The sequence below is a fragment of the Populus trichocarpa genome, chromosome 14 (genome assembly GCF_000002775.5).
Source record: "Populus trichocarpa isolate Nisqually-1 chromosome 14, P.trichocarpa_v4.1, whole genome shotgun sequence".
Taxonomy (NCBI): Eukaryota; Viridiplantae; Streptophyta; class Magnoliopsida; order Malpighiales; family Salicaceae; genus Populus; species Populus trichocarpa.
Window position 1 is genome coordinate 2,742,791 of NC_037298.2, and position 14,003 is coordinate 2,756,793.

Below are 14,003 nucleotides of genomic sequence, written 5' to 3' on the forward strand. Positions count from 1 at the left end.
CTTGCTTCTTGTTCTGCGTGCCACGTTCACCAGCGAACTAAAAAGCAATATTAATTTAGTCCTCCTTCTCTTATTATTTCTTTAATATAGCCATTCTATTATTTTCTTAATTTATTTGGTCCCTTTACTCGTGAAAAATCCCTAATGTGGTCTTTCTGTCTAATTTTTTTAGCAATTTTTCATTAGCGTATGGCAGGTGACGGTGAACTCACATGTCAGAATAAGCACGACATCCTAAACAAATCAATGTTGCTAATGCCTACAAATATAAAAGAGCAGATTAGAAGATGGAAAATTGCTGTAAGCCCTAGCGTTGAACACCTTTCCTGTGTTTTTCTCTGGTAAATTCGATAGTCATTATTTGTTTTTTATTTGAAAATTATTAAAATAATATTTTTAACATTAGCATATTAAAATGGAAAAAAATAAAATTTTAAAAAATCAATGATTTCAACCCCATTTTCAGACAATATCGTGAAATCATGTCACTTCAATCACCTTCTGTAATGTAACAGTGCTCAGCGTGACCATCACCCTTGAGCAAGCAAGGTCTGTTACTAGGCATCTGGGTGCACTAGTTTTAAATTTTGGTTATTTTTTAAAACTATTATATTTTAAGTATATATTTATAATTTTGATATATGGTTAAAAATAAATATATAAAAAAATTATTTTAATATATTTTTAAATAAAAAATATTTTTAGATAACATTTTATACTATAAAATCAAATACACACTGTTGAAAAATCATACGTCGGAGCATCAGTAGGTGGATTCCATCGAGGTTGGGCTAGTCCTACCCGGGCATCGGATGGGTTTGTGCATCCCTGAATGAGCGTAAGCTACACGGGCTTTCTTTCGCAGGTTAGTCAGTTTGGTCTTGGGATAAGGAAAACTTACTCCTTTTTATGGGAAACCCGAAGACGGGTTGTGGTTAGCTAATGGGCTTCGCACTGGATCCATCCACTAAAGTGCTTGTTAGCATTATGATTGAAAGCATATTTAGGTTTGTTTTAAAAGTGTATTTAATTTAAAATTTTATAAAATTAATATTTTTTTGATAGTTTTTTATGTGTTTATGTATCATATAACTAAGTTAAAAAAATATATTATGTCATTATATTAGATTTCAAGAGCTAGATCACATACTGATGGATTAATTAAAGTTGATCAGGTTGAATTTAATATATTATTGTTTTTATATTTATTTTTTATTTATGTTCAAAGAATCGACAATTAACATAAGCAAATAAAACTATTTGGATTTGGCATTACCTTCCATCATCCTTTCTAATTTGCTGTTAATTTAGCTTTCCAATTATATGAACACATGGCACTCAATCATCAGTCAACATCTTGATAATGACTTTTCGTTTTGGAAATTATTTTAATTGTTTTGTTCTTTTTTTAGATTAACGTGGTGTTCGGGTAGCTTGCGCGTACCCCGACTAATCCCACAGATCCTAAAGTTAACGACCATATAAGTCTCCAGTGATCCTGAGATTTGTGAGACTCGAACTGGTAATCTTTAAAAAATAAATCCATGATCTGACCAGTTAAGTTATACGTCAATGAACATGCTACATAAGTAAATAAAACTACTTGAATTTGGCACTACGGTCCATCATCCTCTCAAATTTGCTGTTAATTTTAGCTTTTCAATTATATGAACACATGGCACCCAATCATCAGTCAACATCTTGATAATGACTTTTTTATTTTGAAAATTATTTTAATCTTTTTATTATTTTTTTAATTAATATAAGTGTTAGTTTCCGTACATCTCGACTAATTTTACAGGTCCTGAAGTTAATGACCATATAACCCTCCAGTGGCCCTGAGATTTGTGAGACTCGAACTAATAACCTCTAGAGAGCAAACTCAAGACCTGACAAGTTAAATTATACCTCTCATGGTTATTATTTTTTAATGAACATGCTAGTTCGGTCTTTTTTTTTTCTGGATAATTTAAACTAACCTCATCAAGAAAATTAAAAATTTATTTGTTTGAAAAACTGTTTACTTAACCAACCTAATCTCACAACAAAATGAAGTTTTAGTAAAATGCTGAAGCAGAGAGTATACTCACCAAACCCAGTCTAAGATTCATGGAAAGACCAATTAATTTGAGTTTCTTTAAAAACAACATCATTTAAGTTAGTTTGTTTTTAATTAAATGATATTGTTTTAGATAATTTTTTTAATAAATTATTATAGTTGACTCAATTAAATATAACGAGGGCCAATTGAATCTTAAGTTAATCTACCGAGTCTTCTAGGTTTGCCCAACTCGATTAAAAAAACAAACACAATCCGGTTAAACTCGGCAGATCTTCATGTAAACTTGCCGAGCCCAAAAATGAAAATTACAACAATAATAACGTGTTTATTCCCTTCGGTATATTCCTATCTCATGTGATGTCATTCCTAGCAATAACATATTTTATTCTCGTGCCGACGTTTGTTCATCTTCTATTTTACATCTCTAGTTATAAGATTCCGTTCAATACTTGTATCGGAGAATGGTTGGATCAATTCATAATTCAGAATCTAATTTTATTTTTTTTATTAAAATAATTTTGTTTTGAGATTTTTCTAATAAAATAATATTTTTTTAGTAAAATAAATATGATTCAAAATAAAACCCCAACTATGTCAAGTTTCAAACCACTAAATTTAGAAACTATTTATTTTTGTATTTCTTTTTATCTAAATCCTGATATTTAAAAATTTGCTGAATTTCAATTAATCTGATTGAACCAGTATGACCTATTAAGAAATAAAGCTCTTCCTAGTAATAGTATAGTTCATTTACAATACTTGCATTCAAGATTTTATTTAAAGAACAAGAACAATAATTTCTTTTTGCATGTAGTAGTGTATTTAAATTAATGTTTTTTTTTTTAGTGTTTTTAATAATTTTGATATATTAATATAAAAATAAAAGGAAAAAAATAATTTTTTTAATATTTTTTTTTTTTGAAAAATAACTTGCACGCCACCACCAAATAGGCAAATAGAATTCAGCTGCTGACCTCATCGTGATTTATAAGTATCCTTTCTGGCAATGATTACATCCTTCGTTGATGATAAAAGAATTAAAATTGGAAAAAAAAAAAAAAACATGTACGATTCAAATCTTGTCCTTTCACAGGCTACACAAGTCAGAAGGCAGTGTTTAAGTTGGTTTGAAGGCCCACATCGACAACCGTAAGTTTGCTGGCTTATGATCACAACCGTCCACTTAATTTAATCCAACGACTATAATCACAAACTTATCAAATTTCACAGGCTAGATACATATCATGAGCCGAAAAATCATTTGACGCCAAGCCGTAACAGCGACCTTCCTTCCTCCCTTCCCTGGCGAGAGTAAAAATAACACTAATACCACACCACAGCATAGCATGTCAACTCCCCTCCCCTCTCCTTCTCTAATCGGATCTGCTTATCCTTTCCAAACTCTATCTATCCAATTATTAAATGATTTTTAATCCTTGATTACTCTAATTATTATTATCATTATAATCTCTTGCCATCATGGATACCGAGCTCAAATCCATGAATCCGGACCCGCCCAAACCCGAGCAACCCGACCCGGCATCCCGAGACGATGGCTCGAACTCGAAAGACGACCGTCCGCTGCTTAAATCGGACTCGAACAGAATCAGCTCAACAACAGGTGAGAGCATCGAGGAGCTGGAGAAAAAATTCGCTGCGTATGTCCGCAATGACGTGTACGGTCCGATGGGACGTGGGGAGTTACCATTGGTCGAGAAAGTTCTGTTAGGAATCGCGGTGGTTACGCTGGTGCCGATACGATTTGTGCTCGCATTGATTATATTGGTGGTGTATTATATAATTTGCAGGGTGTGTACGCTGTTTTCGGCGCCGAATCGGGACGAGGAGGAGGAGCAGGAGGATTTTGCGCATATGGGAGGGTGGAGAAGGGCGGTTATTGTTTGGTGTGGGAGGTTTTTGTCTAGAATGCTCCTTTTCGTGTTAGGGTTTTATTGGATTAGTGTAAGCTATAGAGATATTGAACTGCCTGATCAAAATAAATCTTCTTCCCAGGTATTTTTATTATTACAGCTGCTTTTTTGTAATTTTATTTGGAGCTAAGTGTAATTAATTCGATGATAATGATTTTAGTGGTGAAATTATTTATGCTTTGATGTTGATGCTTTTTTACTTTGTTTAGCTTATGTTTCTATTTGGATTTTACATTAAGATTAATGACTGGGACTATTATATTAAGTAATTAATGTCTAATGGTATGATTATGATGGTAGTTTTTTTTTTCTTAATCATGTTTAAGTTCTGATCCAAGTGAACTAACTCTTGTTATCATTTCCTCTCCATTATTTGATTTTTTGGGCAGAATGAGGGAAAAGATCAATCTGAAGAACCGGAAAGACTGGGGGCAATAATATCGAATCATGTTTCATATTTAGATATCTTGTACCACATGTCTGCTTCTTTTCCAAGCTTTGTTGCCAAGGTTTGTTCGTGCTCTGTTTCTTGTATACGATTTAGTCTCTTAGAATTTACCTATGCTGACAGTATTTCTTGTGGTGTTATTGACCTGATTCTGGTTTAATTGTGATGATTTTGATCCTGGATTTTATCGCTGAAGAGATCAGTGGCTAAACTTCCTCTGGTTGGTCTCATCAGGTTAGTTCACTATGAACCGTATTTATCTGGAAATTTATTTTTATTATTGTGGGCTTCATTTGGTATTGCTAAATGACATGATAATTGTCTCTTCATATATGATCTCATATGGTTTGAATGGGGGGAAGTTCTGATGTTTTTTTATGCTTGTTTTTGACAGTAAGTGCCTTGGTTGTGTATATGTTCAACGGGAGTCGAAGTCATCTGACTTCAAGGGTGTTTCAGGTACAGTGATTGTTAGTGTCTATACACTCCACTATTATTTGATGCACGGTGAAGATTAACAGGCTAGCTACTCTCTCAGTGTATATCTTTTTAGTTTAGTAGTGTTGGACTAAGCATGATTAGTGCATGCCATAGATTTCATGTTCACAGGTTTCAGTAATTTTCAAGCTGAGTGGCATATTTATCAGCCACTACTCTGACCTTGCTTGAGTATTTGATAGTTGCAACTTGCAATAGAGAACTTAAGATCATCCCTAGAAAGAAAGCTCATGGGTGTTTTGACCGGAGAAACTCCCCACTGGATTGGGTTAGGGAAAAAAGCAACAGTTCTGGTTTTCTGCATTACAGAATATGGAATATGAGCATGCCTAAAATATTTTTTGCCTGAAAAAGTGAATTGAATTAAGCCATGCAGTTTAGAATGATACTGGTTCTCTACATTACTAATATGGAATATGAGCATGTCTAAAACTACTGTTAATATCTTTTGACAACGAGAATGTGATTGCTTGTGAAATTTCATTTCCCTTCGCTCCTTGCAGGCATTGTGACTGAAAGAGTTAAAGAATCTCATGAAAATAGCTCTGCTCCTATGATGATGCTTTTTCCTGGTTGGTATTTGTGGATCTGTTAAATTCCTAGCTAGAATATTGCTTGATTCATGAATTGCTTGATGTGTTTATAATTTTATTTTACTTGAAAATGGATTGAATATTTTTTATTTTATTTTCCCTCTCCAATCGATAAGAGATTGGGTTGTTTGTATATACGAGTTGAATTCAATTGTGAGGAACACATACAGTCAGTAATGAATTAATGGTTTAAGAATAGAACTACACGTGGTGCTGTATGCTTGTTCTCTGCATGGGTGACCACAAAACTATATGCCCCGAGTATGTTGATATAGCCTGCCTGTAATTTGCACAGCTTCCTAAAAGGTAGTCAATCATCTTTTATCTTAATACAGAAGGCACAACAACAAATGGAGACTTCCTTCTACCGTTTAAGACAGGTGCATTCTTAGCAACAGCTCCTGTGCGTCCAGTGATCCTTAGGTATCCTTACCAACGATTCAGTCCTGCCTGGGATTCAATATCTGGGGTGAGTTTTTCTTATGCAATTTTGATGAGAACTTTTTGTTTGGTGGTTGATTCTATACTTTTTGTAAAAGTTGAAACATCCACTTCAGTGCCTGGTTGGCCAACCATCAAGGAAGATGAGTGATGAATAATTTGTGAAAATGGACTTGATTGGGATCAAGGACCTGAAATTATTGCCAGTTATGAAAGCATCAGCTTGAGAAGTGATATAAGAACTCAAATAAGTTAATTTAAGCTTAGGGAATTTAAATATGTAGTTCAAGATGTAAACAATACCGTGAAAAATAAAATGTGCTTGCTTTTAGAGAAATGTTAGTAAATGCAAGGGTCGAGGTTTAATATCAGACAGATCAGATTTTTATAGCCAGCTATTCATTTCGTTCACGATAAATCACATGTACAGGGAAGAAACTAGCCAGCCAGGTTTCTAGCCACAATGGTGTCATGTACCAAACGTGTATGCGGAGTTGGATTCGAAGTTTCTTGAGGAATCTTTCCGCTGTTTTTTAATCTATGTTTTGTATGTGCTACAGAAAGGATGCCCTGCTTGAAAAATCAGATTTACTAATCTGCATTTAAATTCTTTGTTCTGCTCTCAGCCTCGTAATATATTTCATTTTGCAGGCGCTCCATGTGTTCTATCTTTTCTGTCAATTCATAAATCATATGGAAGCAGTATGGCTTCCTGTTTACTACCCATCACAGGAAGAAAAGGACGATCCAAAGCTATATGCTAGTAATGTCCGACGGTTGATGGCCCGTGAGGTATGCACTTCCCTTGATGTTGGATATTGAACTGTTTGAGACAATTTAATAAATTCTTGGTAGCCCACTCTTCCATTTCTAAAGTTTTAAGTGTTACCGTGACCTAAAATTATGCAGTCTGAAGTCATCACTACAGTTTCATTTGAATTTTTAACATTCTATCCCAAATTGCCGCATATATCAACATTTGTTTGTTATGGCTGCAGGGTAATTTAAAAATGTCAGATATTGGACTTGCCGAGAAGCGAATATATCATACTGCTCTGAATGGTAATATTAGCCTGCCTAGTGTTTTGCATCAGAAAGACGATTGATAATTTCATGGCCTCGCTTCCAACTGATAAATCTATTCTGAGTTGAGCTTTTCACTTTATGTTGGGTATTTGCTCATAAATAACAGTCAAAACACGGTGGCAACACTCCACCATTTAGTATAAGAAAAAGATGCTGGTATTGATTTGTAAACTCTTGCGCGGGAATTGTGGCAATTGAGCACGGTTTTAAATGTGTTGGTGGGGTGAATGTTTGCCAAAGAACCTAGTTTAAGAAATTTCTGGGATTCTGTATCGTGTTATGTATGCATTTCTCATTGAGTTTACTGAATGCCTTGAAACCCTTTTCGATATAACGTTGCATTTGTTAAACTGAATCATCTGTTTCCTGTTCCTGCAGGTTTGTTTTGACAATGCTAATTCGGATTCGCCATCTGTATATTTTACTCTATGGTTCTAAGACTAACAGAACAGAAAAGATTAAAATTATATAGGAATCATGAGCGAATAGTATCTCTTATGTCTTCAATTGTATTCACCTGAATTTTCTGGAATTGCCGTGGAGCTGGACTGGCGTTTACAAAGAAAGCCATTTGCTTTTGATCCCACATTTTTTTCGTTTAGGGGCAATCTGGGAGATTAATTTGTTCCACGAAGAGGTGGCTCGGGCTCATCACTACCACCACTTCTTCAAAGATTGATTTGATTTCACAGATTAAATTGCGTGCTTGATTTGTATTCGACGACTTCAGATTTCTGGTGAGGGACGAGCAAGCTTCCTTTCCCTTTTAAAGCTATTTCTCTGCCAGAAAAATTCTCAAACTCACTATTATATACAAACTGAAAGAACAGGCAACCAATGAATTCGTCTGCCAAAAAATGGCCACTGACATAAAAAATAGATCAACCACAGCTCACTGCTCACAAGGGTGCTCCAATGGTTATCTAGCTTTTTTCTCAGACGAGGGAGAATTTAATTAGCATTTTAATGGTTTGCAACAGCAGACTGGTGCTAAAACCACTACACCACACAAAAACCATTCATCTCAACAAACCCGCCATTAACCTTTTAGGGTTTGGTCGCTAATCACTATGCAGAGATATCAAATCCTCAATGAACGCTAAAGCGACCCTCGAGTAGTTTTCATCTTTCTTTCAAGGAACCGTTCATGGACCTTCTCAATTCCCATGGTAGGCAGCCTTTCAAAGGTGATTGTAGCAGTAATGAAGAAGTTGACAGCTGCTTTTGTCGCATTGAGATTGAAGACAAGCAACTAAAAGCACTTCTTAACCTTCTCTTCTCACTGTCATAAGGTTGGCCGCAGGGGTCATGTCGCACGGCAGATGTTTTAAGGGATTGAGGAAGCACGCAGTTGCATATTGAACCTATCATAGAGTTTAAGTACTTGGGAATTAAAGACAATCATCATAAACTCTTTGAAATCATGCAATTTAAGAATTAAAGACACAATTTTCTTTTGATCAACATAAACACTGCGGACACTAGTAAGTTGAAGTCATGCAACATAAAGATAAACTTTCTTGACATGATTAACCATCATTTTTTTGGAAAGCCCTGTTTTCAAGCAAAATGCCTCTTTGTTTTAATAAGGGGCCTTCTAGTGCGGAAATAGACTTTTCCTGCAATTACCACTTGCATAATGTAGAAGTCTTGCCGGAAAAGCAGTTCCAGGGTGAAGGGTTATGCCAGAAACACCCAAAACCATTGATCCTCGACCCCAAAAGAATTGATGCCATAGAAATTGTTCTGCCCGGGGGCTGGAAAGTCTACGCATCATCTTCTTGTGACATTTACAGTAAGGTGAGTCCCTGACAGAGGTTATTGATGCTAAAGGTTGCAAGGGACGTAAAGTTTGACATCGACAAAGTGCATGCATCTTAGGCTACCATGGTAGAAACTAAAAGATCAAGGTAAATTATTGAGATTTCCTCTCTTTTTCCCCAACTTGCAAACAGAACCTGTCTACATTCCAGCAAGGTAACGAGCTGATATTTAAAAGAAAAATTACTTTAGAATTGAAAGTCTCAGTTACATAAATTTAGATGTTTCTGATGATGATTTCATGCAGTAATTTCTCAATCTTGTACTTGGTAGATGTTATATGAGAAAACATACCTATTTTTGCCAGTCGATTTACCCACTTTGGAATTGGTTTCCCAGTCAGCTTGTAACAAATATCCTTGCAGAAATGGTTGCAATTCTTAACAATCAAGTGATATGTATCACCATGATAGCTCGCAGCATGCCGCTCCATGAATTCTCTAACCTGAATGGAGTCCAGGCATGTGGTCCCAATGAATATGGACCTCCTGAACTTGAAGCCTGGGCACTGCCGAGGCTCGACCTCAAAAACACCACTTGTTGGGTAGTCATGGGCTCCAAATGCATATTCTACTCCATGAACTGCACAACAGTGGAAGGCGGGCGATGAGAAAATTTGAAACCTAAACCAACTTGAAACTGGAGAGTAATATAAAAGAAGAAAATACAGCAGGATAGGGCTTTTAATCCACTGCTTGCCAATACAGTAATTTTATTCAATGCACAAGGATTGCACTGGTTTGGCTGAAGGTTGCTTAGATGGATAGCATGAATGAGAAACTAGATTAACATATCTGGGAACTCAGTTTTTCTCATTATAGGCAAAGGGCAGCATGTTTTTTATGAATTGATCTCCAGACTGGAAAGTAAAATCACTACACGTGAGGTGCATGATTGGAAACCATGAGTGAGATCCGTACCTTCCACACCAGAGTGAAAGATGCCGAGGCCTGCCCAATAGGCGTAGCCATTCATTGGCGTCAAGTCATACACGTTGAGATAAACAGGTGTATCGCCTGGACCATAGCTAGCCGATCTTGGTTTGGGAAACAAACAAAAGCGGGTGGCTGATTTGCCTTTCGAGCAAAGGGGTATGATGGATTTCCATACTTTCTTTGATCCAAGTTTCATATTTCCTTAAAGTAAAGACCAAATTTCAACTAATGCTGGCCCCCAAACTGCATAGACAAGAAAAAAAAAATCAACAGACTTTTCTTAGTCTAAAAAGAAAAGCAACTTCTGTAACAATTAACACGACAGCTTTTTCTAAGAGATCACATCAAGATCCAACTTAAAATCACATCATATCCTTTCCAGCGCCTCATGAGACAAAAGAGCCCTGCATCTTGTGGATCATGTCCATTTCGCTACAGAAGTCTATTTTTTAGGTCTTGATTTCTAGTTGATCAAACTGAATCTTAAATGCAATGAGTTTTTTGGCTCTACAGTACATGGTTTTCCTTTCTAACTTTCAACTCCCCTGTTATGCCATTATTTAAAAATCACAAACGGTCAATAGCAACATTAGTATATTTTAGGTGATCTTTTCAAACATAATATAATAACATATTGCAGAATCTGCAGACTTGTCAACATTATAGCAACCATCTGCAACACCAGCTGGCTGTCATCCTAAATAATTAGCAAAAATAGTGGTATACTATTTTGCACAATCACATTCATCATGATATATGATCAAACCTTTATGCGAATCTTGGTCCAACTAGTTATGGCTGGCATACCAATGCATTTAAACCAAATATGCAAAACTCAAAGTTGCATAAAATCCAGTGACTTTTAACTCCAAAATTCAAGACATGAATTCTCCACGAGAAAAGGGACTAAATATTACCAAATTCATTGACAAGAGAATCTGGATTTTCAGCATGGCTTTATATTTGAAGTTGAAGTAAAGTTGTTTCAGATCTAGTTGAAATCATAAACAGTAAAAGCAAAGCAAATGTAATAGATCAAACAAAAACCAGTGATCTTAGAGAGCATCCAAAAACAACATTACAAGAGCTAGAATTATACAGTTTGGCTTAATTTTTAAGTAAAGAATTCCAAGTATTCATTGAAAGAAAGAACTTTGGGATCCAACAACATCTACAATGAAGCAAGAAGACAGCAAGATCGCTTCTTTTTTCAGATTTCTCTCAAAGTTTCCCAGGAATCAAGCGAACCCTTAAATGAGAAGCACTTAAAACAAAGAAAATAGAAAAGAAGAGAGGCAGAGTAAGAAAAATACAAGAAGAACTCACAGATTTGCTATCATAAAAGGTAGCCATTAGAGCCCAAGAAGACCACCTTTCTGAAGCATCATTGGAATGAAAACCTCTTTGAATTGAAAGTAATAATATTACTCCCTAAACAAGAAAAAGAGAGGGCCTATCTGATTCTGAAACACTCTTTGCTGTCTGACACAAAACAACTAGAGGGCTAAAAATTATAAGAAAATAATAGAGCACCAACACAGGATGGCAAGGTAAAACTGTAAAAGCCAACAGTCAATTTCCCTTTCCCTCTCCCTCTCTACTGTGTACGCCTCTAATACTATAATGACACTAGTACCATTAGCTTAGGTGCTAAATTACAAGGGAAGCTCTGTTGAAGACATGAAGGAGATAGAGGAGGTGGTTATTTAGATGAGGAGGAAAAGAAAATGAATAGATTATTTTAAGCCCTTCATATTTAGTAATTCCTCATTTTGATCCCTATTAAATATTTTCTTGTATTAATACCGAAAGTTCCAATGCAACCCCTCGCTGATGTATAATGAAGTCGGTAGAAAATAGTTATTCGACCTTCCCTGAGTCATGACCCCTGTCGAGGGTTGTGATTGTCAGGTCAATTCCATTACAAAGCTGTTTTAGACCAACTATTTAAGTGATGGTGATCCACTTGGTAGATATTTTTATTTTTTTATAAAAAAGTTACATTTTTATAGTTTAAAAAATCTAAGTTTAGATTAAAAAATTTATGTACGCACGTAATAAAATAAATCAAGAATTATATGTGTGAATAAATAAATAAAAAGTCATTAATGATACCTACACATATAGTTTAAAAAATCTAAGTTTAGATTAAAAAATTTATGTACGCACGTAATAAAATAAATCAAGAATTATATGTGTGAATAAATAAATAAAAAGTCATTAATGATACCTACACATAAAACTTGAAAAATAAAAAAAACAGATATAAATTAAAATATTTAATCTTGAAAGATATAACATTTACTTGGTTATGTCTATTAAATGTTTTTATTTAAGCAAACGATAATAGAAATAAAGACACAAATTAAATTAATAAAATAAAATAAAATGGAAAAAAAATATTATGCAATATTGCACATATTAGAAATATTATATGAAAATAATTTTTTTTATTTTAAAAAATAAAGTTCATCCAAGTAAAAAATTAAAAAAATATATAGATGAATAAGAAAAACTCTTCAAACTTAAATGTATAACTAAAAACATAATCGTCTTTTAAAAAAGACTCGAAAAAAGGAAGAACAAGTACTAATTTAAATATAAATTAAAAAAATTAAAGATAAAACTATTAAAATAATCATTAATGTTTTTTAAAAAAATAGAAAAAAAAGAAGGAAAGCCAACCCATCTGGCCCATTTTGTCAAGGCCCACGCATGGCCTACTCTAGAAAGTCCACGCGATTGAGTCCTTAATTTTTTTTGTTTGCAACTGGGTCCACCCTGAATTTTTTTTTAAAAAATTGACAGTGCGTCATCTGACTTGCCCAAATTCTAGCCACTATGGTCGCCAAAAAACCAGGGCTTGAGTTTTTTACCTGAAAACTTATTTTTCAACCCATTTTGACCCAAAACATTATAGAAATTGTGATAAACCTATCTATGGCCTCAAAAAACCCAAACTCCAAAAACAAAAATATTTTAAATCAACCCGAGTTCGAATTTGTTTTTTTCATGAATTTTAAAGGTAAAAAAACACTTAACATGAACTCTCCTCTTCAAATTGAACCATTTGACACAAATATCATCCGTTTTTGTGATCTAAATCGATTTCAACGATTTTTTTTTCTCTTTATCATCAAAATTCAACGACTTTTCTCTCTCGTCTCTCAAACAAGGAATACAAAAAAGAACAATTTTTTTACCAAAATTGAATTAGAAAAATATTGAGGTAATAAAAGTGTATATATCTTTTGTGAAACTTATGGCATTCCACCCGTGTTTGACGCCCTTTTCACTTCGGTTCCTTTTCTTTCAATCCTATCTTTTCATAATAAATCAAAATCAATTGGTCTTCAATTAGGATTAAGTCGGGAAAAAAAGTTTGATGATCAAATTAGAAAAATATAAAATTTTGCACTGCCCGTCTACAATAATATATGAGAGAATGAATAATAGAGCCTTGCACAATGAAAAACCCACGTCTTTTAGAATGATACTTAATTAACAAAAGAAAAAAAATATTGGAATTTACTTGGTTATGGTTTGCTCGAGTTTAACCGAGTTAATTTAGTCTTTAGTTGACCCATTAGGTCACCCAAATTGAACTTATTAACATCAAAATAATTCAACTCACATCACTGAAGTGGGTTTAATAACTATGAATTAATGTTTGTTATTTTTCTTACATTTTTCATCTCTGTGATTTTATTCCATAGAATATTTAAAATTTACTTAACTAAAAGGATCAAGGGAGGTTAATTCAATATTGTTGTGTCGCTAAAAGCTATACTTAGAGCGTGTTTGACATTGTGATAAAAACACTGATTGTCAAAAAATTAATTTGTTTTGCTTAGAATTAGTTGTTTTGGTGTTTTTGAATCATTTTAATATGATGATATTAAAAATATTTAAAAAATAAAAAGATATTTTGATGTATTTTTTAATAAAAAAAATTTAAAAAGCAATCGCTATCATAATGTCAATATTAAAACATCTTAGATTATGAGAACCGAAATGGAACACCAAGGAGTGTGTAGGGATCAGAATATAGTTTACCAAGAAAAAAAAATATGAGGATGACATGTCTCTAATATTTTTTTGACAGTGCCGTGTACGTGGTCCAGCTCAGGCACGAATTTCTGCCACATCTTTTATCCCGCTCCTCCTCACTTCATCTCAAAATTTATG

The 14,003-nt window shown here is 34.1% G+C and overlaps 2 protein-coding genes across 3 annotated transcripts; one reads left to right on the forward strand and one right to left on the reverse strand.

Annotated features, from left to right (window-relative positions):
- The first annotated feature begins 3,306 nt into the window (after nt 1-3,306).
- On the forward strand, nt 3,307-7,645 carry LOC18105014 (lysophospholipid acyltransferase LPEAT1). Of its 2 annotated transcripts, XM_024585053.2 has the most exons (9): nt 3,307-4,075; nt 4,383-4,502; nt 4,638-4,675; nt 4,836-4,900; nt 5,443-5,511; nt 5,868-6,001; nt 6,625-6,765; nt 6,972-7,035; nt 7,438-7,645. In XM_024585053.2, the coding sequence occupies exons 1-9, from the start codon at nt 3,542-3,544 to the stop codon at nt 7,446-7,448; spliced, it is 1,176 nt and encodes a 391-aa protein (XP_024440821.1). In that variant the 5' UTR covers nt 3,307-3,541; the 3' UTR covers nt 7,449-7,645. The 2 variants fall into 2 exon arrangements, with proteins under 2 accessions (XP_024440821.1, XP_006375077.1); XM_006375015.3 differs by lacking the exon at nt 7,438-7,645 and having other exon boundaries at nt 3,308-4,075; nt 6,972-7,393.
- A 206-nt stretch (nt 7,646-7,851) lies between these two features.
- LOC18105015 (deSI-like protein At4g17486) lies at nt 7,852-11,495 on the reverse strand. Its single transcript, XM_006375017.3, has 4 exons — nt 11,142-11,495; nt 9,801-10,058; nt 9,175-9,462; nt 7,852-8,423 (listed from the first exon to the last, which is right to left on the reverse strand). Exons 2-4 carry the CDS (start codon nt 10,009-10,011, stop codon nt 8,182-8,184), a joined length of 741 nt encoding a protein of 246 aa, XP_006375079.1. The 5' UTR covers nt 10,012-10,058; nt 11,142-11,495; the 3' UTR covers nt 7,852-8,181.
- Nucleotides 11,496-14,003: the final 2,508 nt, after the last annotated feature.